Here is a 27,696-nt window from a genome sequence, read left to right as displayed (position 1 = left end):
TTTTTTCAACAGGATAACCTTGGCTCTCAGTTTAGCCACATGAGTCTTGCCCGCCAGCCATCAGCTGATGGTTCTGACCCTCATGCCACCATGTTCCAGTCCACTGTCGTTCTACAGTCTCCGCAACAGTCTGGTTACATCGTGACAACAGCACCCCCACATCCACCACCACCACCTCCACCACCTCCCCCTCCTCCTTCCCTACCACCTGGGCAGTCCGTCCCTACTGCCAGTTTCTCTGCCTCTGGGCATCCTGTCAACCAGCCAGTGCTCCAGCAGCAAGGGTTTCTTCCTCAGCCCTCACCACAGGTGAGTTGTTCATTCATGTTCTGTCCCTCACAGGAGCCTCTTAAGTTGGGAACAATTTGTGAGATAGTGTAAGCAAAGCTCATAGCTAACCCTGGAGAGTGTCAAGTGCCTGGGGAGCAGCCACAATTCAGTTAGTTGGCTTTTAGTATATGTCCTTCGATTTTCCCTCTGGCTCTGAGGAGTGTGTTTTATTTTGCTTAAGAACACATAACTGTATATATTAGTTAAGGTTATTGCAATGATGAAATGAAGGAAGGTGTTTATTTGGTCCAATTCATAATTTATCTTTGAAGAAAGTCAAGGAAGGATTGTTTTGTTTTGTTGGTTTTTTGAGACAGGGTTTCTTTGTGTAGCTCTGGCTGTCTTGTAGACTAGGCCGGCCTAGAACTCACAGAGATCTGCCTGGCTCTACCTCCCAAGTGCTGGGATTAAAGGTGTGCACCACCATTGGCCATCTGAAGCAAGGAATTCAAACCAGAGCAAGAACCTGGAGAAGAACCGATGCAGAGGCCATGGAGGGTTGCTCTTAACTGGCTTGTTCATCATGGCCTGTTCAGTTTGTGTTCTTCTAGAACCCAGGACTCCTTGCCCAGGAATGGCACAACCCACATTGAGCTGGGTGGGCTATTCCCTATCAACCACTAATTAAGAAAATGCCCTAAGACTAGATGTTAATAGAGGCATTTCTCAATTGAGGTTTCTTCTTTTCAGATGACTCCAGTTTGTGTCAAGTTGACATAAAACTAGCTAGCACAGTCTGTTAGCACTGGGACGTGTATGGCAGGATTTCAAGAGTAGACCAAACTGAACAGGAATGACATCATAGTGTCAGCATTCCACTTCAGAAACAAATCTCTGTTCACTTTGATCATAATTGTTCTCTCAGTATGTTTTGCAGGTGGGCACTTTTGGGAGGGGTTTGGATTCAAGACAGGGTTTTTTTGTATAGAGCCGGCTGTTCTGGAACTCAGAGATCCATCTGTTTCTGCCTCCCAGGTGTTGGGATTAAACGTGTGCACCACTAAGCCTGGCTCTTATGCCATTTTCACTAGATAGATATTACACATTTTATTAAGTGATCTTGAAACATTTAATGTTTTTATTTGTTTCTAGAAAAGGAATTGTTTTCAAATTTCACTTTTGGGGGGGGGGTTTACCTCCTGCTGGGAGGAAGGAAGAGTACACACTGCAGAAATAAGCAAGATTTACTGGGTTCAGGAAATGAGTGAAACTTAAAATAATTTATCAAAAAACATCTAAAACTGAGAAGATTCACAAGGGCCTCCCTGATGTTACAGGAACACATGCTGAGGAAGGAGCCTCTCCAACTAGACTTTACCTGCCTGTTCAGGGAGTTCCAGTGATAAGATTTTCATGAGTTGTCACCTGTGCTGAATGGGGTTTCCAGTGGTGTAGATACTTGGATTTTAGTCATCCCATAAACCCATTGTGTTCACTAAGCAAGATGTGAGTGGACACATTTCTTCGGTCTGTTGTTGGAGTCTTCCAAGGTGTCTGTCTAGGGTGAACAGACATTTGTTCATATTCCCCCCACTCCATGGGATGGGAGATGTCACATAACGCCTTTCCATGGATACTCAGTTTTGTAGTATAATTTAAGCTTTTGTATGGTTTTGTTGTTTTGCTGGGTTGGTGTTTCGTTAGTGTCGTTTTTACAAGTTAGTTCATTTTGGTTTTGCCTTTCCTTTAGCAGCCATTATTAATCCAACTAATGATTTCCCACCTCATAGGGAGGTAACCTACCATTAAGCTATACCAACTGTGTTTTAGCATTTTTATGGCCTTATTGTAAAGGAAGTTTTTCATTTTATAGACTGCTTAGAATTGTGTATATAAACATATCATCTCTCCACATAAGATTGTTTCTAATGTCTTTCATTTTTGCCTCACTACAACTAAACTAGGTCAGGCTGATTTAAAAGGAAGGAACCAGCCCCCTTAAGGACCCCCATTAAGGCCAAAGTCTAGAAAAATGTAAACGTCGGCCTACTCAGTCCTCCCTTTAAAACCCCCATTAAGGCCAAAGCATGTAAATTTCTAGAGAGTCCAGCTTGAACCAAGGACAGACAGATATCAGATCAGTGTGTGTGTGTGTGTGTGTGTGTGTGTGTGTGTGTGTGTGTGTGTATGTGTCAGGGACAGGTAAAACCTTGAAGAGTCCAATTTGACTCAAGGTCTCAGTCTGTGCTCAGGGTCCAGCTGGACTCAAGGACATCCAACTGTGTTTAAAATTTCCACTACCCCTCCCCAACTAAAAAAGTTCCTAAACGCCCCCTGTGACTGCTTCAACCAATCTTTCCCATAGGTTAACTTGCCCCTCCACCCACTATCCAACCACCAACGCCAAGACTTGTAACTCCCTGCTTGCAGCTTTTCTTCCCTAATGCCAACCGATCACATACTGTAAAACTCATTTCTTTATCTAAAACCTATAAAAGGTCTGTGCCTCTGTTTCTCGGGGTCTGCAGCTTGAAAGAGTTGGACAGACCCCATCGCGATGGCTCAATAAATTCCTATGCATTTGCATTGACAGTGGACTCCATCTCTTAGTGGGGACTCTGGGAATAGACAAGGGATCTCTCTAGCGGTCTCAGTCTTACAGTCGTGATAGCACATTCCTTTAATGGCAGCACTCAGGAGGCAAAGGCAGACGGGTTTCTGTGAGTTTGTAGTCAGCCTGATGTGCGTACTGTGCTAGATCAACCATGGCTACAAAGTAAGACTCTGTCTCAAAAACAGTAAAAGAAACATGTAATACCTAAACACACTATCTCACTGTTTAGGAAGTGTCTGGTCCTCTGGCTCTTACAGTCTTTCCATTCTCCTCCTCTTCAGTGGTTTCCTTAAAACGTAAGGTGCACATGGTAAAATGTTTGAGTTGGAGATCGGCACCCTATAGACACCTACTCTCTGCGTTTTAACCAGTTATGGACCATTTGTTGCAAAAAGAAACTTTTTGATGATGGTTGTTACACTTATTTGTGGTATAAATACAGTACTGTTAGAAATTACATTGGTTTTGGGAGATGGTAGTGATGGATTCTCCCCTAGGTCTATAATCTGTCCAGCCACAGGCCAGGTCTACTGTACTAAATATGGATTCCCTCCTATTGAGTGTTGCTGTTGCCCCAGGATAAACGTGGTGGCATTGCACCATTGCAGATACCTTGTCGGGCTATCATTGTTGAGTTTGCAGGTGGGTAGGGCGATAGATTGCTTTTCCTCATTGGCAGCTTGCATAGCACCTTAATAGTATGAGAGCTAGTACTCAAGGAAGCGGCTTCTAGATCACTTTCGACTTAACTCCTCCAAGCTCTATGTCTCAAGTATACAGTGGCCTCAGCAGCAGTTGGGTCTTGTTGTCCAGATCTGGGAGGCAGCCAAGGACAGTGGCAGTTTTCAGTAGTATTTGAGCAAAGCAAACTTTGTTTTATAAGAAGAGAAATTGAAACAAACACAGTAATAAACGTAACATGTAAATCTGATTTCAGAGCATAGTGGTAAGTGTGTCTTGTTCTGTTTGGTTTGGTTTGGCTTAGGGGGTCGTTTAATTATGTTTCACACAGGGTGTCTCTGTATGCAGACCTGGCTGGCCTCAAATTCAGAGATCCGCTTGCCTGTGTCTCTTGAGTGCTAGAATTAAAGGTATTTGCCACCATGCCCAGAGGAAGGTATCTTTTTAAAGATACCTTATGTCTGGACTTTATAATTTTCCCATTTAAATTTAAAAATTAAGTTGATTTGAAAAGGGTTGGTGGTATAATTATTGCTCATTGAATTCTTATGTGCCTCATGGAAAAATTATTTTTCCAAATAAAACTAATTTTTTTACCTCAATGCTTATGATTGTAGATGCCAGCCTGCTACTGTGCTCCAGGCCACTATCACTCCAGCCAGCCTCAGTACCGCCCTGTCCCTTCTGTCCATTACAGTTCACATCTAAACCAACCACTGCCACAGCCTGCACAGCAGACAGGTAAGTCCACTTCGGATGCCAGGATTTTCAGCTATGGGCATTACTTTGTCTCAAATTTATTTCAGTCTTTACATTAAGGTACTAGCATGCTCAGTCTTTGAGTATCTCAAATATATACGTGTGAGTGTGTAAGCCAGTCACGTTTAAATTAAGAATAGAAAATCTTACATTTCTCCAGAAAACTACACGGATTTGTATGCTAAAGGGATGAGAGCATAAATAGGAAGGTTGCACAAGGCCAGGAGGTGGTGAGTAACTGTTGGGTCCTCACTGCCAAGGTAGTAGAAGCCCTTCACAGCGCAATATTGAACAAGATGGCTTCCATACAACTGACCAGAAACAAGGAACAAAGCCTGCTAAGTCCGATCACTTGAACTTTAGCTACAAGATGACACTTTAAATGTCAAAAGATGTCTGGTTATTTTGTTGTTGTGTTTTAGGGTGGTTCTTTTTGTCTTGTTGGGGGTTGTGCTCAAACGGTTTCTCTGTATAGCTATGGCTGTCCTGGATCACACTCTGTAGACCAGGCTGGCCTTGAACTCACAGATCTATCTGCCTGTCTGTCCCCCAAGTGCTGGGATTAATAGTGTGCTCCACCGCCACCTGCCTTGAGGAACTGTATTCTTTTTTACACATACTTCTGTCTCATTTTCAGTTTGATAATTATTTGGTGAAAAAGAAACAGAATGTAATACTAGCTTATAAGTGTTATTTAAACTCAATCTTGTTTTCTTTTTCCCATTTTCTTCAAGAATGTGTTGAATTGAACCCCAATCTCAGTGTCAGATACTGTCTTAAGGGCTGGGTGATAATTTAGCAGATAGAGTGATTACTTTGCAAGCTTGAGCACTTGTAGTTGAGCACTGGCAAGATAAAGACAGGTGGATTCCTGGATCTTGACAGCAGCCAACCTGGTGAACTCTGAGCTAGTGAGAGACCTGTTTCAAGAAAACAAGGTGGACGGCTCTTGAGGAACGATACCCAAAGAAGAGCTCTGCTTTGTACACACATGCACTCGTACATGCAATCTCACAGACACACTGAAAGCTGTCTTACTGATTATGCCAAGCGCATTTCTGTTTCCATCCTGGTTGTGTCCTGTTACAAATGTTTAATAACATGTTTATCTAAAACCTTTATTTATCTATTACATAAATTGAGGAATTGATGTTAGAGTTTATTATTGAATTTTATAAAGTATATTGAGCTACTCGTCATTGTTGGTTGCACACAGGTTGTGTGCAAAGGCATTTCACATCTACCTGCACAGAGAAGTCTGCTGCTTCCATACTCTGCTAACTCTCAAGATGTACTTCCGGGCTGGCCTTTCCAGTGAAAGGACTCCTCTTGCTTCTTGAGCCAGTACAGTCAGCAGCTTCCATTGCAGATAAGAGTTAAAATTAGCACAGCTCCACAGCCCAGCTTCTGTGTCCCTAATCTGTGACACCTGCAAGTTCTCTTAGTATGCAGGCTCTTTTTTTGTATGCACTAGCCCTACATTATATGTGCAACAGGTGTTTTTCTAAAAGATTTTGGGAATCGTCTGACTGTTTTAGCTAAACTACAATTTATTCTGTCTCAAATATGACTCTTTTTAATGTCATATTTGCCTGAAGCCTAGTAGTACTGCCCATGTCAAACGACAGAAACTGTATATTTTAAGGTCAAAAGACATCGAAAGTTGTTCCTTGCTAGTGAGATGGCTCAGATGGCTTATGCACAAGCCTGACAGCCTCAGTTTGATGCCCATAACTTATGTAAAGTTAGAGGAGGAAAGAACCAACTCCACAGAGTTGTCCTCTGACTTCCACATCTGTGTTATGCCACGTAATGTAACCTTTCCCCCCTTTTACACATATACATACATCTTACATTATTAAATGATAACTTTTTGAAAAGTACCTTTAAATTTGTTATCCTTAGGAACATTGACCATAATACTGCTTATTTAGTGTCATATACACAACTGTTTTATTCTAATAAAAATTATATTCTGGGGCTGGAGAGATGGCTCAGATGTTAAAGAACACTGACCGCTCTTCCAGAGGTCCTGAGTTCAGTTCCCAGCAACCACATGGTGGCTCACAGCCATCTATAATGTGATTTAATGCCCTCTTCTGGTATGCAGGCACACATGCAGGCAGAGCACTGTGTACATAATAAATAAACAAATATTTTTTTTTAATGATATTCTGTCTGTGACCAACGACATATGACTATAATGTTAGTACTTACAGGCTAAAGTTAGGAAGACTACAGAGTTATGGTATACTTGGGCAGCACCCTGTGTCAAAATTAAAATAAAATAATAATAAAGAAGCATTTTCCTGTTTCCCTTTTGGTCCTGAAAGTAATTGACTTGTTTGTTTGTTTTCTTTTACTTCCTTAACTATAACATCTGATGTGATTGTTTTTATTTGTCTTTTCCCCTGTGGTTCTAGACATGAGACTTGGACCTTTGTCTATTCTAAACAGACATTTCCTGCCTAGCAACATTCCTAGCAACAATGTAGGGAGTGATGACTCCCTAATTTTATAAAAAGTAAATTGAGTGCCAGAGAGATAGTTGTGAAGTTAAGAGCACCTGTTTCTCTTGCAGAGAACTTAGGTGCAATCCCCACCACCCACGTGATGGCTCACAACCATCTGTAACTCCAGTTCCAGGAAATCATTGCTCTCATGACCTCACAGGCACCAAGCACATACATGTAGGCTTTTGAAACACATATACACATAATATAACCTTAAATTTTTTAATAGAAAAAAGTAAATTGACCCTCATGCCATTCATTTAAATACCTTTTATGTGACTTTCTGTTTGCAAACTCTGTTAATAAAGCAGCAAAAGGTCCTTTGCTGTGTATTTATAAAAGCTTTAAGTTTTTGTCTTTTTTCTGTGGTAAGATTTGTTTCTTAACTATAATCATTTTATAAAATAAAAACTTAATAATAGGTTGGGAGTGAAGTGCTAGTTCGGTTGCATCTCTGCACACAGGTATTCACACTTAATAAAAAATTAAAATGCCAAAGAGGCATAGTTTGCATGTAGTAGTAGAAAGGTATTTATCATTTATGGAAGTTCAGCTGTGGTTTTTCTGCTGTTAGTTAAGATGAAGAAAAAGAGAACAGTAAACCACACTGCATCTCAAGCACAGGTGCAGAGAAGGTCCTTCAGTGGTGGGTGACATTGTCTGACCCTAGGTGTCAGTCATAATAAATCACTATGATGAGACCTTACTTACTCATTTATTTCTGTATTATCCTAATAAGATATAGCTTAAGTTAGTTGTGCATCATTCTGTTTGAAGCAGAAATTCTCAAATATTCTTACCTGAAATGACAGGTAATTTTGATATGCCTGTATGTGTAATAGAAACAAATGTTCCCTTTAAGGAAATCTTCAGCAACCAGAAGCAGTGATAATTATATCGCAGTGTTGGTGATTATATTAGCTTTCTCATACATAGAACTGGTAGGCATTTGAGCTCTTGTTAACAAAGTTGTGATTTTAAGACTATAGTTTACTAGATTTTGTGGGGTTTTTGTTTGTGTGTTTGTTTGTTTTTTAATATCTAGACTTTATATATGAATCTTAATATAAAAACAACTAGAAGATTAGGCAATTTCTGATTCTCTTTTTGTTTGGTTTACTGATTTCTGTCCCAATTTTCATATGTAAACATAGTTTATGTCTTTTAAAATATTTTTCCTTATATTTCACCATTACAATTGATTAAAATGTAAACTTCACCTGTCACTTATTTTTTTTTTGGTTCTTGTCAACTATCCTTATATACCCTAAAAGAGCTCACAAAGTTTGCTGATCTTTTTTATTTCACTTTCACGAAAGAACTGAAACCATTCAGCCAAATAATGAAAAATTATAGTAATTTTTTTTTTTAGCATGGCATCACTAGTACTTAAATGCTTAAATGAATTTAAAACGCATTTCCCCCTAAATTAACAAACTCAACTGAGAATTATTCTGAGACCATGTATGAGCAATGGAAATAAAGAATTTTCTGTTATTTTCCTTTGTGGAAAAAACATTGGGAAAATTTTTTCAGATAAAATGCTTTATCTGTGCCAATGTATTGATCTCTTGTCAATAAAATTCGGTATACTTGCTGCATGGTGGTGGCTCACACCTTTTATTCCAGGTCTCAATAGGCAGAGGCAGGTGAATCTTTGAGTCCGAGGCCAACCTGGTCTACAGAGTGAGTTCCAGGACAGCCAGGGCTACACAGAGAAACCTTGTCTTGAAAAACAAAACAAAATTCCATGTACTGTGGCAGTCCAACTGGAGCAATATTAGCATATGGGAGTGAATGCTTTTGTCTTCTGTTGTGATGTGAAATTACTGATTGTGGTCATTCAGAATAAGATTAAATAAGCATTGAAAGGCATTGATGGAAGTCCTGACTGCATGAAGCTCTCCAGGCAACACAGCAGACTGTAAATTGGAATTTTCTTTTTTGTGTGTTTTTAAACTTTTTCAAAATTTTATTTTATGGGTGTTTTGTTTTGTGTATGTCTGTGCATTGCAACCGTGCAGTGCCCAAGGAGGCCAGTAAAGGGTTTTGAGTCCCCTGAGACTAACGTTAATACACAGTTGTGAGCCATCAGTGGTTGCTGGGAATTAAAGCCAGCAAGAGCAGCCAGCGTTCTTAACTGAGCCATCCCCCCAGCCCCCACAGTCATTTTAAACTAGTGCTAGTTATGTTAGTTAAAGCCTGGGGCTTTCAGTTTGCTCACTTAGAAAACTAGGGTGTGTTATTATATTGTCTAGCCTCTGTGGACTCAAAAATTGGAAGATTCTGTGTCTCTTTTGAGTCATTTCTAGTTTAGAAGGGTGAACATCAGAATCGTTTAAAATAGCTTAGTTTCTTAATAACTACAGACGTGGAAGCAGCCAATTGCAATACCAGAAATTATGACCCACAGGTAGTGGACTGTAGCAAACTTCAGGTTATAGGCCCAGGCTCTTTGATAAACAGCTGCGTTCATTCTTAGGACTTTTGAAAAGTTTGCAGCTTCACCATATGTGATTATATTTTACAATAATTGGCCTTGTCCCTGAGTGGTTGGATTCGGGGCCGTAGCACTGTCTGAGAGGTTTACATTTCTCACAGTGAACCGGTCTCTTTTTCAGCTGCTTCCTGGCTTCTTTTCACTCAGGTTTTTACTGCATTTTTACCTTTTTGCCCTTTTGTGGTTTTTTTTTTTTTTTAATGCTGTATTAAGGTACTGATATTTGTTTATATTTTCCATTACTCATAATTGCCTTTTAATGTTGCATCATACTCAGGAATGTGGATTTGAATTCAAGTAACAGACTTGGCTTCATACAATTTACTTTTTAAAAATCAAAAAATTTCAAAAAAAACTATTGCTTTTATTTCTTTTACAAAGCATATCTGGATGGCAGATTCAGTTTGGTTTGCGACTTATCTAATAAAATTTAATGTCTTAGGGCTGGAGAGATGGCTCAGAGGTTAAGAACACTGACTGTTCTTCCAGAGGTCCTGAGTTCAATTCCGACAACCATATAATATGGCAGTTCAAAACCATCTATGAGATTGGATGCTCTCTTCTGGCCTGCAAGGGTACATGCAGGCAGAGCACTGTATACAAAATAATAAATAAATAAATTTATTTTTAATTTTTTTAATGTCTTAAGCATGCCAAACTCATTAGTAGACATCAAATTTGTCTCTTTCCCTCATGTTATACAACTTCTTAGGGTCATAATAATTCATTAAAACATGGAGCAAATGGACCAAAAGACACCCAAATGCATTTTAAGCTGTTTGGGCCCTTACCAAGATACATCATTTAATTTTCCCCAAAACTGTTAATATTGCGTGTTTATGAGAAGCAAAATAATTCTGAAACTGAATATGATTTAAGTTTTATAGCCAGTTGGTAAATTCAGAAAATGACAGTGAACTGTGTGTTCAGCCTTAATTCATTATACATTAAAGTTTGTTAGCAGCAGACTGTGATAGCATATTGGTAAGCCACACTGTATAAGGAACGCTTTAGAATTTATAGTGTTCAGGATATAGGCAGCATTGCAGGCCACAGATTTGAAAGCACCTAGGGGTTGAGGAGGCTGGGAATGTAATGTGGTAGAGTGCTCGCCTAGCATGTGTGAAGCCCTGGGTCTCATCTCCAGCGCCACACACACTTCATACATAAAGTAACTAGAATGTAGAAGGCAAAGAAGAATCTGCACTACAGGGTGCGCAGAGGCAAAGTATATATGGACAAGGGATCTAGCTGTGTCACACTGGGACTATGAAAACAAAATTGGTCATTTCTCTGTTGACATTTTTTGACCCATAATAGGAATCTGTGTTAGTAGGTGGTGGCCCTGATTTTACTTAGTTGGTTCTGTGAGTATTTCTTAGTATTGCATGAGCAGCACAGATTCAGAAAGTGTATAAGTACAACTCCACCTGTTTCCATTTCCCCTCTCTACTAACCTGCTGCCACTGAAATATGGAGCAAATGTATTTGGTAAGTACTTACAGGTTTTCTTGAGTTGTTTAGGATAGTTACTTAAATAAAAGTGGTGACTTCTGTGTGGCTGATTTTATTCAGATTGGTTTTTGCTGGCCTTTCTGTTGAAGTGAAAGATTGGCAGAGGTGAAAGAAAGACTAGCGAGGCTGGGGCTGTGTTGACAACTGCATCTCTTCCCAAGTACAAATGAGGGCTGACTCTGCTTGAAATTGTCTGTACACTAAATAGTACCGGACAGAAGTTATGTCTGGTGTATAAATTTTAGATTCTTCTAAACAACCCTATCAACACCTAGTTCAAAAATACATTAGATTCAGCAAAATGGCTTTAAAAATGGCTTAACCTTTTTTTAAAAGGTTAACTTCCTTCATAGTGCTTCTTTTGTACAAGTCCAATCTGGGAAAAAATGTTAATAATACCGGTGAGGGAAGTGAGCTGAGATTCCTGGTGATGGCCGTGCTGATGAAGCATTTCTTCAAGTTGTCTTATTACCTGATGATGGCTAATGTGCTTGGAAGGATGCTTTCCATTAGCACGAATGCTAGTTTAGGTTACCTAGGAGAAAGCAGATCTAGCTTTTTAGTCTAGATAGCACTTTTCTGGTAAGCACTGTTTTTCCTTTTTGTTCTCATCTGTTGAAATGGAGGATTCTTTTTAACCTCCCAGGGTTGTTTGAGTCATCGATTCATAATGATTTTGCTCTCTCAGCTTGCAGAACTGCTGGTGCTGTCCTCAGAAAGTCCTGGAAGAAATGGAATAATATTGCAGCACTATAGTCTTAACAAAGAAGGGAGTGTTAAAAGCACCTACACTGATAACTAGGTGTTAGTTAATTCTGTTTGAAATCTCTTACTATTTGTGTTGCTTGCTTTTCAGAATACTTGCTTTCCCACCAGATGGACAGATTTCTATAAAAGATACCTTGCTTTTCTCTAACTTTCTCATTATTTCTAAATAAGAGAAAAAATTTAAAAATGTTATACTGAAACTACTTTTAATAAAGAATAATTTATGTTTCATTCAGGGGCATGGTATATTGTGTCAGGATATTGGAAATTCTCTTTAGCATTTTTTAACTCAATGGTACATTTCTTTCTCTAGGAAACCACTTCTCCTTCCTTACCCTCAGTCTCACACTTGGCAGTCTTCAGACTATACTTTTGAGACTATGTACCCTTCCTCTTGCCTGAAGGGTTAGATAAGGAGCTTGAGCCAGAACTTGAACCATTTGTCATAGGTGACACTCCTGACAACGCAGGCTTGATGCTATAAAATTGCTTAGTTTAAACAGAAGCTCAGAAAAAAATTTCAAGCAGCACGAGCACTTTTTAAGAATATGAATTTTATTCAACATCATACATAAAGTGAGGCATGCATGTAATTAATGGCCTAATATCTTGTGATACTGAGTGATTAATGGCTTGATTTTCATAAATAACAGATTCTTATCTGTGTTTCAAATACAATATTATGCCTCCACCATGTTTGGATGCTTTCCATGTTTCTAACTTTCTTTATGATTATAGTAAACTTTGGCAAAAGATCCCACAGTTATCTTGCATTATAGAAAGTTCAATAATCTTTTAATATCCTGCTCTTTAAAAAGTATAATCTGAAATTATATAACTGTTAGCCATTTCCTAGGTTTTGAAATTGCTAGAATGAAGGAACAAACATTCCGTTATGATTTCCAAAATAAAAACAACTCAGGTATCTGTCCTAATACCATTAAATTTTACCTTCTTCGTATTAGTTACATAGAAGATAATATGTTAAATTATGGTTTTAGTTGTGATAGTCTTAGGTTCTGTTGAAAATAATCCTGATGTCTCCTACCAATATGGTTCAAACCTGCTGTGTTTTCCTCCTTAATGCTAAAATAAATGAAAAGCAGCTCTGTGGATTGTGGGGAAAGTCATTGCTGCAGACAACCCCAAGACATGAAGTAAAACAGCTTTTCTGCTTACAAGGTGTCCTAATGAAAGCAAACTTGGGCTTACTGAGTAAGTCTGACAGACATCGTGGCAAGGACAGCCAACATCTGGGAAGATCTTCTAAGGACTCATCCAGAGTATAGCAACAAAGTCCTTTTAAGCCAAAGCAGCCACAAGCAAAACCACACTGCTAACTCCTCCAGACAACTGCTGTAGACTGCAAGGGGAGCATTCAGGATGGGAGACACAGAGCTTCAGGTGGACAGTGCTGAGAATAAAGACATGTACTACCATTCCTGGCCTAAACCTGTCTTAAAATTTGTTTAGAGACTGGAAAGATGGCTCAGTGATTAAGAGCACTTCCAAAGAACCTGGGTTCAGTTCCCAGCACACGCGTGGAGCTCACAGCCATCAGTACTTCCTGTTCCGTGGACCCTTCTGCCCTCTCTGACCTCCTTGGACACTTGGGACACATGGTGTTCAAGCAAAACACCCATACATAAAATAAATCTAATTTTTTAGTTAGTTTCAGACTTTGCATATTAGATACAAATATGAGTTTCGTTGTCTTCCTAATCAGTTCAATACTTCCTGGTTAATTATATGACATTTGTGTCTCAGCTGTTGGAAGAGAGGTTTAATGAGTGACTGACAAACACGAGGCTGTGATTTGTATTTATGGAATTAGCAGTTTAGTGAATGTGACTGGATATACTTAACCTTAACATTAACTGTTGCCATCAGAAAGCATTTACTAAACATGAATTGTGAGAAACTGGCCTTTCAGCACATCATGCCTAAATTTGTGTGGGAGAATGTTTTAAATTGTTTCTACTCTATGAGTGTTTTTTATATTGTTTTAAGTTTAAATATTGAAATTCTACATTTTAGCTGAGTGATAGTTTAATATAAATTGCTTTCTTCTGAAAGGACAATGGTAGGTGTTTAAATGTCTTTACCCTTAAGTGATATATCATTTCCATTTTTATTAACAGTATATAGAAACCACAAAAGGAAAAATTAGCAAAACAAGTCTGTGTTACCAGTACATTTTGGGGTGTGTTCTGTGAGACAGTGCAGAGAACTGGCAGAAGAGATTGACTTTCTTAGGGAAAGGTACTTTTCTTTAAAGTGCCTGCCATTCTTACTTTCAATAACTCCACTGTTGGCCAAGGACACATAGACAGTTTATTAATCTGCTTATGAATGAAGCATAAATATAAAAGTGTTCACTCAAGAGTCAGTGGGATAAATGGATTAATTTCAATCTACACGTAGTGTGGTCCACAGCCATGCCATCCTCCTCACACTGGATCATCACTTGACTGGATAGAGAAGGGAGTTAGTGAAGTGCTTCTACCGTCCTCTTTGGTCCCCCACCTCTGTATGTACCTGTAAGGGTCTTTCCAGGTAGGATGAGCTAAGTGGGGAAGACCTCGCTGCCTGTAGGTGCAACACCCCAACAGCTGGGCTTCAGAAAGGAAGCAGGGATGCTCTGCCCTTCTCTCCATGATGACTGAAACCATGAGCCACAACCCCTGCCTCAGAACATTGGCACTAGGAGGGGCTGCCTAGTGTTCTTTGAAATCTAGAAATATCTATTGGTTTTCACCACTCTGCTCATACACTGTTTCTTCAATGGGATTCTGTTCTACCTTTATCTTGGGCTTTTCAGTCCACACACTATCTAACTAACTACTACATACCTTTCTGTTCCTCAAACAGAGTAATTTCCCCTTACTCCAAACCTTTACTTTTTGTTGGAATATTCTTTTTCTTTAAGCTAAATGACAGACATTAATACCTCCATACCAGTAAGAATTCTTAGCCCTCTTTCACAAGACCTCTTTCACAGTCTCATGGTTGTGTTGTCTCGGTGTTCTTATTTTAAAGATGGTCTCATTATCATTGTTTATGTCACCCCATTGGCAAGTATATCCAAGTTCTCCTTGTAAGTGATGCCTGTGCTGGGTGTTTTATATTTCCTCTTACCATTATCTCCAGATGTTAATGGTGGTGTTAGTTTTGTGTGTCTGTATATGGCAATTACTAAAAATGGAAGTGGAAATTTAGTGATGCAGACTCTGTAGTGTACTGTCCAAGTGATCCTACATTAAACCCATGTGACATGGTGTCTGTAGCTCTACATTTGATAATGAGTATCAGGCTCTTTTCATAAGAGAGTTTTAGGAAAGATGTCACCAAGACAGGTCTCCAAAACCTCACAAGCATATGTAAGGTTGCTTATTTGGGGTTTGGTTTTTTTGTTTTGTTTTTGTTTATTTTTTAAAAACTATGTTTACATTATTGACTGGCTCCCCTGCCCCATACACACACCTTTTTTTTTCTTTAAATAGACAACCTTGATCTTTTTAAATAAACTGTAAGAATAACATTCAGACTAGGAGTTTAGTTCATCGGTTTATAGGATGCTTAGCATGGAAGAAGTCATGTGTTTGATTTTCCAGCACTACTCAAAATTCTAAAAAGTTAATAAAACACTTGCTGTTTATTGGAGAAGTATGACTGCTTAATTTAAAATACTATAAAATTCAATTATATTACAGTGAATTCTACCAGAAAGGAAGGGGGTGTGTGTGTGTGTGTGTGTGTGTGTGTGTGTGTGTGTGTGTGTGTGTGTGTGTGTTTTGAAAGGTGGCATCTCATGGTCTTTTCCCTTTTTTGTTCCTGTCCTTAGTTTGTTTTTTGTTTGGTTAGTTGGTTTTTGGTTTTGTTCTTTTAAGAATAAAAATGTATCTTGGCGTATTTGTATTGAATCAGCTTATAATTTGTTTATTAATTTGAAGTGTTTGTCATTTGATGAAAATAGGGTTAAGTGTAGTTAAAGCAAAGTCATTCTTCACTGTTGCCTTCTGTCCATGTCCAAACTTAAGCAGTATAGGAAGTGCATGAAATAGGAGGCAGCAGACAACAGAGGAGAATCTGGAGTGTACATTTTTAATGGCAAATTTAGAATGCCATGAAGTCAGCTGCACTGATCCTCACTGCTGACCATCGATGCCAGAGGCTTTGGCATACCTTCTCTCACTTTATTTAACAAGATACATGCTACAGCCAGAGATATGATCTCATCCGCCTGTAGCTGCTGAAGCCAGGCTAGTAGCACTGTTGATCTTTGTAAAAGCTTTTTTAGTGCCCTGCAGCTAAGTGATAACTGGTTTTTAATCCCCCCCCCCCTTTTTTTTTAATGAAAAAATTTTGGGTAATGTTTAGAAATCTTTCTTGTGCTAACTGGTATTCATAAATGTTACTAGACTGGAGAACAATGCAATTGATACTGATATCTTACTTAGCATTGTAGATTCTTATAAGTAAAAGTTTGCTTCACAAAAGTAAACGTATGTTCTTAACTACAGTTGGCAATTTTAATCTCCTTATTGATCTGTTTCTGTCAGATCAATTTAATAACACAGTGAGAAAACAATCCTTAAGAAAGGACTGACTAACTCCAATCACTTTATGTTTCTAACCATTCCTAAATAGATTCATGTCTTGGTGTGGTTTCTTGGTTTTTTTTGTTTCGTTTCTTTTGGTCTTTAAAAAAAAAAAAAGTGAAGCCAGGGGCAGTGGCACACACCAGTAATCCCAGCACTCTGGGAGGCATAGACAGGTGGATCTCTGCGTTCGAGGACAGCCTGGTCTACAAAACGAGTTCAGGACAAGGCTACACAGAGAAGCCATGCCTTGAAAAAACAAAAAGGGAAGGGGGGAAGCTATTGTAAAAACCCATTCCCTTTTGTCCCCACTAGGACCACTGATTATATGCAACATATTCAGGTGCCCAGGTCTACCTACATCCATGCCACGCTCAGAATTCTGCTCCCCCTAACTTGAAGTCTTAGTGGTTGTTGGGGGTTTTGGGGGTTTTGTTTTTTAAGGAATGAGATATTTACCTTTTAGACCAGGCCCTAACAAACTATTTAGGGCATCCTAATCCACAGAGACTATTAACATTAAGCATTTTGATACAAACTGCATAGTGCTTGTTCTGTGTAAGCCAAGTTTATGAGTCAGTATATTTCCTTAATATAGGAGGAGGAGGAGAGAGAGGGGAAGGGAGAAATTGTAATTTTTTTAAAAATAAATTTGGGGGAGAGGTGAGGATTTTATTTGTAAATATCATAGGCTTGGAGATTTGCTGATTAAGTAAAATTCTGACACTTTTAGGTCATGCAGTTTGCTTGAAATACAGAAATATACTGTTATTTACAGTAAACTCAAAACAAAATTTAACTCATTTTGCCATTACAGGTTATCAAGTTGTGTCCAACCAGCAGCAAAACTACCAAGGAATAGTTGGAGTTCAGTCACCCCAGAGTCAGAGCCTCATGGGAGGCCAGCCAAACAGCACTGGAACTCATATCCAAGGAGTGGTCATCCCCTACCCCTCAGTGCCATCATATCAGGTATGTTTGCTCTCACCTGCTTTAGGGATAGGTGATTTCAAATCAACCGAACCTCTAGCTCTAGTGAGACCACACACCGTCATCCTAGCATGTAACAGGCTGAGGCAAGAAGAGTGCAGGTTCAAAGCCTGGTTGGGCTGATGGAGGGAGCTCCATGACAGCCTGACTACATTGTGTTATTTCTGTTCTTTGGTGTCCTTGTTTGTTCTAATTGTTGGTTTTGGCTTGAGTTTTTGGCACAGGGTCTTACTGTGTAGCCTAGGCCAGCTTGGAGTTCACTTTGGAGCCTAAGTGGCTTCGAGCCCATAGTTCTCCACAGGCGTTTGCAGGCACACTCAGTTACTCTGTCCCTTTAATGTCAGCGAAGTGCTTCTGGAAGAGAACATCATCCTATGAGTTTTGTTGCGTATATCAACTTCATTTACCCTCACTTTATAAAGTATTGGAACCAGATTGATACTGGGAACCAGATTGATACTGGCCTGTAAGTTTCGCCATGGTACTGTGTTTCCAGCTATACAGCTGTATAAGCAAATATCTTTCTATATTGTGCACTTCCCTAGAAAGTCTACTTTGGAGAGAGAGAGAGAGAGAGAGGAATAGAAAGGAAAATAGAAGTAATGAGTAAGTGTTTGATATAGTAAGATATGGTTATGCTGATCATAAGTCCATATTTGTAGATTTAATGGGTATGTGGAGTTTCCCAAATGAGACTATTTACTTCAGTACCAAAAATTAAAGATTTATCATGTTTTTAAAATGCTATGATAGGCTAGTCTTGGTGGTGCACACCTTTAATCCCAGTACTCAGGAAGCAGAGGCAAGCCAGATCTCCGTGAGTCCAAGGTCATCCTGATCTACATACTGAGTTCCAGGACAGCTAGAGCTATATTATAAGACCCTAATTCAAAACCAAAACCAGGCTGGGCATGGTGGCGCACGCCTTTAGTCCCAGCACTCAGGAGGCAAAGGCAGGTGGATCGTTGTTAGTTCAAGGCCAGCCTGGCCTACAAAGCAAGTCCAGGACAGCCAAGGCTACCCAAAACCAAAGAAAGCCATGAAAGGACAGGCATGGTCATACACACATTTAATCCCAGCACTTGAATGGTAAGGATAAACACATCTCTGTGGATTGAAAGCCAGCCTGGCCTACATAGTGAGTTCCAGGTCAGCCTGGAATTTGAGAATTTGTCTTAAATAATAAAATACAAACGTCATGGAGTTTGATTTTTAGATCTAAAACAGAAAGATTTAATGTTCCCCAAATAAACAGACCTTTATTATAATGTGATATACTTGCAGAAATTTGCTTTTACTTCTTTCTTCTTTAGGGAGTGTCGTAGTTGGCGTTCTGTTGCAGTGATAAACATGACCAAAAGCAACTTGGGGAGGAAAGGGTTTATTTCATCTTACAGCTTACAGGCCATTTATCAGAGAAGGTGCTCCAGCAGGGTAGAGACTGAAGGCAGAAGTCATGGAGAAATGCTGCTTTATGGCTCACTTAAATGCCTATCTGTCCAGGCCCACCTGCATGCATTGGTTGATGATAGCATCACTCATCAAAGCTAATGCCCACAGGCCAGTCTGATGCATACAATTTCTCAGTTGAGGTTCCCCCTCCCTGTGTGTCAAGTTGACATGCAAACTATAGTATAGGAAATCATTCCTGAGTGGATTTGACTTATTAGCCTCCTGGTTTTCCATAGCTGCAGAATGGAATGTTAGTAAAGAAGTCAAAAGGTCCTTTTCATTCTAATAGGAAAAGGAAAAAAAAAGCTTATTGTGAAGAGAAAGTGTACATAGAGTCTGTCTAACAGAGGTAAACAAATTGGTGATCTTTTTGTACAGACTAGTAACAGAGAGATCAGGAATGAAGCAGTGAACATAAGAAAGGCCTGCTACCAGAGAATGGGCAGCTGGAAACCTTCAGTGCTCATGTGGTGCACACCTCAGAAGGCAGACGTGGGTCTCTTTGAGCTCAAGGCTAGCCAGAATTACACACAGAGGTCCTATTTAAAAATATCCTTCAGCGGGGCTACAAAGATAGCTCAGCAGTTAAGAGCACTGGCTGTTGTTCCAAAGGACCTGGGTTCAATTTCCAGCACCCACATGGACGTCAGTAGCTCCAATTCCAGGGGACATGCAGACAAAAGAACAATGCACATAAAATAAAAATGAATAAATCGTTTTTTTTTTTTTTTAATAACCTTCAGGGCTGGAGATGGCTCAGAGGTTGAGAGCACTGGCTGCTCTTCCAGAGGTTCTGAGTTCCATTCCCAGCAACACCACATGGTTAAATCTTTTTGTTGTTTTTGTTTTTCGAGACAGAGTTTCTCTGTGTAATAGTCCTGGCTGTTCTGGACTCACTTTTATAAACTCGTAGCGATCCCTCTGCCTCCGCGTCCAGAGTGCTGGGATTAAAGGCATGCACCACCACACCCAGCACATATATCTTTTTTAAAAATTACCTTCAATTGTTTTAAAAAGGAAAGTCTAGGCATAAATTAGTTGTAAAGCTATTCAGGGGTGGGAAAGGATGTAAGCAGTTATATATACAGTGTGGAATTTATCAAGGTACTGTGATGAAGTAGTCAGGAGGTTCTAGCTTTGAAGCCTACAGGAATTGTAAAAGGGAGACACATCTTTTTCTCTCCCTAATGTCCTCTATGCCTTTTATAGTAACGTCCATTCTTGACCTAGTCACATAAACTTCCCCATACCTAGACAGACAGGGTTGGCCCAAGCCAGAATCACTGCCTTCCAATCCAGAGTATCAAGCAGCTCCTTCTGTGCTGCTGTTAAAGATGCAGGTAAGAGATATCTCCCCTTGACCTTTCAGCACTCACAATCTGCTGAGAGAATTGTCATTTTAAATTAATGACTTTGTTAGTATCATTTCTTTGTTGTTGTTTTTCAAGACTGGGTTTCTCTGTGTAGCCCTAGCTGTCCTGCAACTTGCTCTGTAGACCAAGCTGGTCTTGAACTCATAGAATCTGCCTGTCTCTGCCTTCTGGATGCTGAGTTTAATGGTGTGTGCCACCACCACCCTGTCCATATAGTGATTTTTTAAAATTTTTTAAAAATGTATTTATTATGTATACAGTGTTTATCAGAAGAGGGTACCAGATCTCATCATAGATGGTTGTGACTTACCATGTGGTTTCTGGGAATTGAACTCAGGACTTCTGAAAGAGCAGCAGGGCTCTTAACCCCTGAGCCATCTGTCCAGCCCCAGTATAGTGGTTTTTAAATGGAGCTAGATGCTGAAAATAGTTCCTTTGCAGGGGGGTGGGGGGGTAGGGGGGTGGATTTGGGGGGGTGGTTTTTGGTTGGTTGGTTTTGTTTTGTTTGAGAGGACATGTTTTGGTAGTTCTGGGGATTGAAGCATTGGCTTCTACTGTAGCATGCATTTTTTTACAAGTTCTCATGTATATCAAGCAATCCTCACACTGGGTGAACCATTAGAGGAAGTGCTGTGGCAGTTTGTAAATGGAAGCTTCCTTTGTCGTGTTTTACCATTTTAGGTAGATAAATAAAAATAGTGATAAATTATCACCTGAAAAACAAGCTAGGCCAAATGATACGTCTTTTAAGAGTACGCTCTGAAGCCATATAGTTTTAAGCAGCATCCCCTTCTCTCTCTCCTGGAATTCAGATTTTATTGTTTTGTTTTTTGAAACCAGGTCTAACTGTGTAGTTCTGGCTGTCCTAGAACTCACCATTTAGACCATGTTGGCCTTGAACTCACAGAGATCTGCCTGCCTCTGCTCAAATTAATAGTATACAATGTTCTGCCTGCATGTATACCTGCAGGCCAGAAGAGGACATCAAATCACATTATAGATGGTTGTGAGCCTCATATGGTTGCTGGGAATTGAACTCAGGACCTCTGGAAGAGCAAGCATTGTGCTCTTAACTGCTGAGCCGTCTCTCCAACCCCAAGTGCTGAAATTAAAGGCATTCACCACCATTCTTGGCAGATTTTTTTCTTGTTAAAAATATATCTGAGTGCTAGAGAAATGGCTCAGTTGGAAGATACTGCCTCTTATGCAGTTATCAGGATCTGGGATCCGTCTAAAGCACTCACAAAATCAAGTGTGCACACCTGTGATTTCTGTGCTGGAGAGATGGAAACAGGGAGGTCCCTGGGGCTGGCACACCCAGCCTAGTGGGATTGGTGAATTTCAAGTTCAGTGAGAAATTGTGTCCAAAATATAAGATGGAGATGGATTGAGATACACCCAATGTCAACCACTATCTTTATTGTACAAGTACCTACATGTACACACAAAATGTGTACAGACACAGAAACTTAGTCAAATTGTTTTAGTCAGCTAGATAGAGCTGTGATATAATTGGAAACAATCTCAGAAAAGTACATACCTTCTCCATAAACAAAAAGACTGAATTATGTTATGTTTTACAAAGGTGGATATATCAGACTCTTTGTTTTGTTTTGTTTTAAATTTGGAATAGATGCACCAAGGGAGGAAGTAATTAAGAGTTGACTTTGTATTTTGAGATGATGACTGCTTGGAGGTTGCATTTCAGTAATATTTTACATAAAGTTAATTAACCTTTTTATAAAGCCCGATTTCACAGTGTAGTACTGACTGGAATGCAGTGCCCCTTTAGAGAAATTACTTAATTCCAATCAACTTAAGTATAAATCAGGGATGTTGCCAATCAAAGTTGCACATTTTTGTAATACTAGTACTTTAGAGGCCAAGGCAAGAGGATTACAGCAAGTTTCAGGTCAGCTTGGTCTGCAGAGCAAATTTAAAGCCAGTTAAATAGCAAGACCCTGTCTTAAATAAGACCTAAACAGCAATTGAAAACTTGAAAGCAACAAAAAAATTCCCAAGAATGTATGAAAGTATTTTTCTTAGGTCATTGGGATGTTTTAATGAGATAACACACAAAGCATTTAAAACCTGGCAATAAGTGCTCAGTAGTGTTCACCATCACTTGTGACATCTTCATCATAAGTTTATATGTTATGTGTATTTAATAAAAACAGTATAGCCCACTCTAATTTTATGGTACATTTATAAATCAAGAAACCTCATGATGACTCTGTGGTTTCTGATTTAGCAACCAGACAAGACTGTTTTAAAATTATCAATATTATCAGTATTACCAGCTAGGCTGGGCTAGCAATCGAACAAGACACTGACACTTGTTATATTTTAAAATAGCCTAGTTAACCTGGGGCAGGGCAGACATTAATCCTCTAACTACTCCCATAGTGAGGCAGGCATATCATACCTTCCTCAAGCCCATGCCATCCGCTTCTACCAATTTTTATCAAGCTACTTCCCATTCATAATCTCAAATACTTGTTAATGTTATTTATCTGGGCCTGATTCTCCATCCACGCTGGCCATGTGCTTCTCCTCCATCTAACCCATGGTGGCCTTCTACTCCTCTCCCTTCAGGTCTCAGGTCTCTCTCCTTCCTCCTCAGGGCTCTCTTTTCCCTTCTTCCCAGAATTCCTCCTCCCTCCCCCTACCTTAGCCACACCTCTATCTCCTCTGCCCTGCCCAAGTGGGATGGCTCTTTAATAATTAAAAGGGTCACAGAGACAGCAAGCAGTAATTAGCATCAAAATACACTAGACCATCCCCCAACAAGAGAACTGAAGAAGAGTGTTCAGATTTAGCAAAACCATCCTGTTTCTCATGGAGAAGTAAAATTTTATTTCCCAGATGCTTGCTGAGCTAAAAAATCCTTTAGATGTTGTGTCTCAGATCAGATCAGTCTCTCCTTGCCTCTGCTGGAGACACATTTCCAGCCTTTCTGGTATGGAACTGATAGACCTCAGAGCAGTTAAGTCATTTGCCCAGTGGTTTTTAGCTAATAAAGTGAGGAGATGGGGCCTCATCTGGACAACTGAGGCCCTGAATCTCTGCTATAACCTAATGTGCTTCACTGATACCCTCCCTGAGTCCTGTCAACTTTGCCTGAGGTAAATTAGATGTCTGTTGCTTGTCACATGACCATCCTCTTGCTTGGTGTAGTGATGTGTAAAGTGAAGCTTTTGTGTCTGGCTTTGAGTAAAGTCTTCCAGCAGAGCCTTTGCTAGATTTGGGTCAATCAGTGGAGGCTGAGAAATTGTTTTGAGACTGTTTGAACCTTGAAGAAATATGGTCTCCCTGCAAAGGCTGCACTTTTTTTTAAAAAAACTTTTTTAAGGATAAGTCATGTTTTTCAGAATCAAATGCACTTATCCTATTTTATGATTCATATGAGTCAGTCAAAACTAGAGCTGGTCCAAGGGCACATAGACCATTGTGGTGGTACTGCGGTGAGCTCGTTCTCATTTATAGGCACTTGACATAAACATCTGCAGGGTTTAGAAAAATCACTTTTCTATTTAAATTGTCTTTCACATTTTAGGTTTCACTGCCTCAAGGTTCTCAAGGAATTGGCCATCAGACTTACCAACAGCCTGTTGTGTTCCCTAGTCAGTCTAATCAAGGGTCTCTGCCCACAGCAGGAATGCCAGGCTACTACAGTGTCATTCCAGCTGGCCAGCAAAGTAATTTAAGGTGAGTGTGACTACAAAACCTACTCCGCTAGCTTCCCACTGTTCACAGGAGGTATCATGTGCTACGCCATTGAAAGTTGACCAAAGGGCTACATTTAACTAAATTACTAAAAATCATTTTCTTTTATAAAACAGAAAAGGTATGATGCTATTTAATAATTTTTTTATTTATGATTTTTATTTTATGTCTATGTCATTTTTCTCCATGTATGTAAGTGCACCACATGTGTGCAGGGCCCAGGGAGGACAGAAGAGGGCATATGATCCCCTGGAACTGAAGATACAGATGGTTGTGAACCACTACATGGGTGCTGGGAACTGAACCTGGATCCTCTGCAAGAGCAGATGTGCTCTTAACTGCTAAGCTGTTCTCAAGCCCCTTTTCTACTAATTTATAAACATTTGTAGAAGCCAAACATCCCAGCCCCTTTGAGGTAAAGCTGTTTACACAATGAAAACAGAAATTTATGTGAATTTTAAATCTTTGAAAATGCAGCCTGGGCAGCCAGGTGTGGCGGCACACACCTTTAATCCCAGCACTGGGGAGGCAGAGGCAGGCGGATCACTGTGAGTTCCAGGCCAGCAGGCTACACAGAGAAACCCTGTCTCCAAAAACCAAAAAAGAAAGAAAAGAAAAGAAGGAAAATGTAACCTGGAAAGATGGCTTAGCAATTAAAGAGTACTTGGTGGCTCACAACATTCTGTAATCCAGCTTCCAAGGATCTGATGCCCCTGGCCCCATGACCCACATGCACATACCTACACTGACATAATTAAAAATAATAAGAGTAAGGGCTGGAGAATCATCTCAGCAGTTAAGATCTCTTGTCACTCTTCGAGAGGGACCTGAGTTTGGTTCTCAGCATCTACTTCTTGCAGCTAATAGTTGCATGTAACTCCACCTGGCTTATACACAAATCAAATAAAACTTGGAAAGAGTAATTTGTAGGCCTGGCTGGACTGGAACTCACTATCAAACTTGGATCTGCCTTTGCCTCCCAAGTGCTGGGATTAAAGGCCTGGCACATTATTTCCTGATGTACTTCCTGTTACTGCTACAGGAGTACCCTTAATAGGCTTCTCTCCGCTTTGGGAAATTCCTCAACTCTTCCTGACTGACTTGTGCTATATGCTTGACCTTAGAACTATTGTTTAAAACACTTGTTTTAAGTGATTTTTCTGCTATTTTACCCTTCATTTTCCCATTTGAAACCTGAAATTCAAAAGCATAATGCACATCTCCTGTAGTCTTTAATCTCATAGGGCAGCCTGATGTACATAGAAATCTTAATTTTAGAATTATTTGAAAATACTTTGTATTATAGAATCTTTATGAAATGATGATAAAGCCAATTTTAAGCCTTTCTCTTTTTTTTTTTCTGCACACTCTTCCCTCCTTTTTGTGTCCTAGTAACTCCCAAGTGTGCCTTAGTAGCCCCCAGGTGTGTTCTGGTAACTCCTGAGTGTGCTTTAGTAACCCCCAAGTGTGTCTTAGTAAGCCCTGAGTGTGTCCTAGTAACCCCCAAGTATGCCTTAGTAAGCCCTGAGTGTGTCCTAGTAACCCCCAAGTATGCCTTTTGGCCCTACTCCTTATGCCTTCCTTGAATGCTATATTTATATTTATATTATTTGTTTGTTTTTCTATTTGGTTTTCCTCAAGCATCCTTAATGTAACTGTTGGTAATAAAAAAGTCTGTCGATCTGATTTATACTGGTTGGTGTAGATTTACCTTTGTTATTAAAAGTTAGTTCCTAACACTTAGCCTAAAAAGGAATTAAAAAGTAGTAAGACTGGCTGGAGAGATGGCTCAGAGGTTAAGAGCACTGTCGGTTCTTCCAAAGGTCCTGAGTTCAGTTCTCAACAACCACATGGTGGCTCACAACCATCTATAATGAGATCTGGTGCCGCCTTCTGGCATGCAGGCACACATGCAGATAGAATACTGTATAAATAATAAATAAGTCTTTTTTTTTTTTAAGTAGTAAGATATAAGTCCTCAAATATTCCAGATGAGTGTAGTCTTAAGATCTGTACAACGCTGTGCCTACTAATAACAATATGTTGTAATAATATGTAATAACAATATGTTATACTTTATAATGTTAGAGTTTGGGCTGCAGATCTAGCTCAGTTGCTCTTGTGGAGGACCTGAATGGGGTTCCCAGCACCCATTAGGTGGTTCACAGCTGTCTATAACTCCAGTTCCAGGGCATCTGAAGCCCTCTTCTGACTTACCTAGGTACCATGCACACACATAGTGCATATACTTAACATTCAGGCCAACAATTAATACACATAAAAGATAAAATAAATCTTTTTTAAAATGTTTTTAAGGTGTTAGGATTAGGGATAAAATTCACTGGCAAGTCATATGCAGGGCCCTGGGTTTGATCTCAGCACTACAAAAAGAAAATAAGTGTGTACACACCCTTTTATCCAGGCACTCTGGAGGCAAGAGGCAGAGGCAGACAGATTTCTGTGAATTCCAGGATAGCCAGGGCTGCATAGTGAGATCCAGAAGATGGCAGTCATAGTGGATCCAGCCTCTGATCCCAGCACTGGGGAAGCAGAGGCAGGCAGAGCTCTGAATAATAGGCCAGCCTGGTCTGCGTGGTTCTAGTTAGTCTGAGCTACAGAGTAAGACCCTGTCTCAAGGATGGATGGATGGATGGATAGGTAAATAAATAAACAAGTAAGTAAATAAATAATAAGGAAAAGAAAGTAAGTTAAGTGTTAAGGTGGGTTTCATGCTAAATTTTTTGCCACAAAATTTTTTTTTAATGAGGAAACTAGTATACCCTTTAACATACTTGCAGTGGCAACTACAATGTGATTTTTGTAGCAATAACAGAGTAAGTGACAAAATATTACAATTAATTGAATGAATAAAATAAAAAGAAAAACTATCTTTTCACTGCTAAATGATTATCTTTTCAGAACATCTCATTGTTTCTTTAATAGATGTAATTTTGCTATTTATTCCAAGGGGGGGAGCATAGTGTGGCACACAAGGACCATAACACATGAGTGGAGATCAGGGGATCTCAGATAGCAGACATGAGCATGTAAACAAGATCAGGTGAGGGGCTCCCCCTGTGGGCCAAGGAAACCTGACAGATTCTCCAGATGGTTGCTTAAGCTATATTACTTCTATAGGTCACTTATATTCTAGGCATAAATAACAGCAAAATAAGTTTGGGGAGGAGCTTACAACAAACATTCTTATTCTCTGAGCCATTTTCCAGCCCCTCAAATCACTATTAAACCCTCCCTTTAATTCCTTTCTCTTTCCAATTGATTGAAATACTGGCTTACTACCACTTAGGCAGTAAAGCCAGTTGTTATTGTTAACGAATCTGGAGCCTGAATTGCATATAAATCTGTGTTTGTGTTGCCAGAAATTGAACACAAAGCTTTAAAAATGCTACACACTGTTATCATCCCCTACCTTTTGGGCATTTTTAAACATGTAAATGTAAACACACACATAAAGAAACCCAACATGCTCACACAGGACATAGTGATATGTTTTCATCTAACCCCTGCTTCTGATCCCTTCTGTAGAGTTTTGCTGCTTGTTTAAACTTACTTGCTTATATGTATGCAAGTTTGCCTACATGTATGCACATGCACCTTGGAGGTCAGAAGAGGGCATTGGATCCCCTGGGCTGGAGTTGTAAACAGCTGTGAGCCATCATGCTGGGAATCAAACATAGGTTCTTTGCAGAAGCTGCAAGTGCTTTGTACCACTGAGCCAGCCCATCCTCCCACAGATCCCAGATACCATACTATTTCATTCATGAACATATCAGCATATTTATCCCTAAAGATTTTTAAAATGCATATATAACCATTATGACATTTCATTTAATTCCTTAGTAAGAAGAGTATACCCCATAAATCCTTCCTAAGTAAGTTCTGTGTGTGTCTTAAGAGTTTCCTGTCTCTGTCG

The 27,696-nt window shown here is 39.6% G+C and overlaps 1 protein-coding gene across 11 annotated transcripts in view; it reads left to right on the top strand.

Moving 5' to 3' along the window:
- The window catches only part of R3HDM1 (R3H domain containing 1), a 91,412-nt gene that overhangs the window by 45,458 nt on the left and 18,258 nt on the right, over positions 1 to 27,696 (top strand). For all 11 annotated transcript variants that reach the window (XM_084780816.1, XM_084780822.1, XM_084780820.1 and 8 more), the window contains 4 exons: positions 13 to 309; positions 4,183 to 4,306; positions 17,039 to 17,193; positions 23,593 to 23,744. In XM_084780816.1, coding sequence (XP_084636942.1) covers positions 13 to 309; positions 4,183 to 4,306; positions 17,039 to 17,193; positions 23,593 to 23,744 — 728 coding nt within the window. The remainder of the gene's footprint in view (positions 1 to 12; positions 310 to 4,182; positions 4,307 to 17,038; positions 17,194 to 23,592; positions 23,745 to 27,696) is intronic.

Source organism: Acomys minous, assembly GCF_964271855.1.
Source record: "Acomys minous genome assembly, chromosome: 1".
In the NCBI taxonomy this organism is placed as follows: Eukaryota; Metazoa; Chordata; class Mammalia; order Rodentia; family Muridae; genus Acomys; species Acomys minous.
This window is presented reverse-complemented; position numbering and strand designations above follow the sequence as displayed.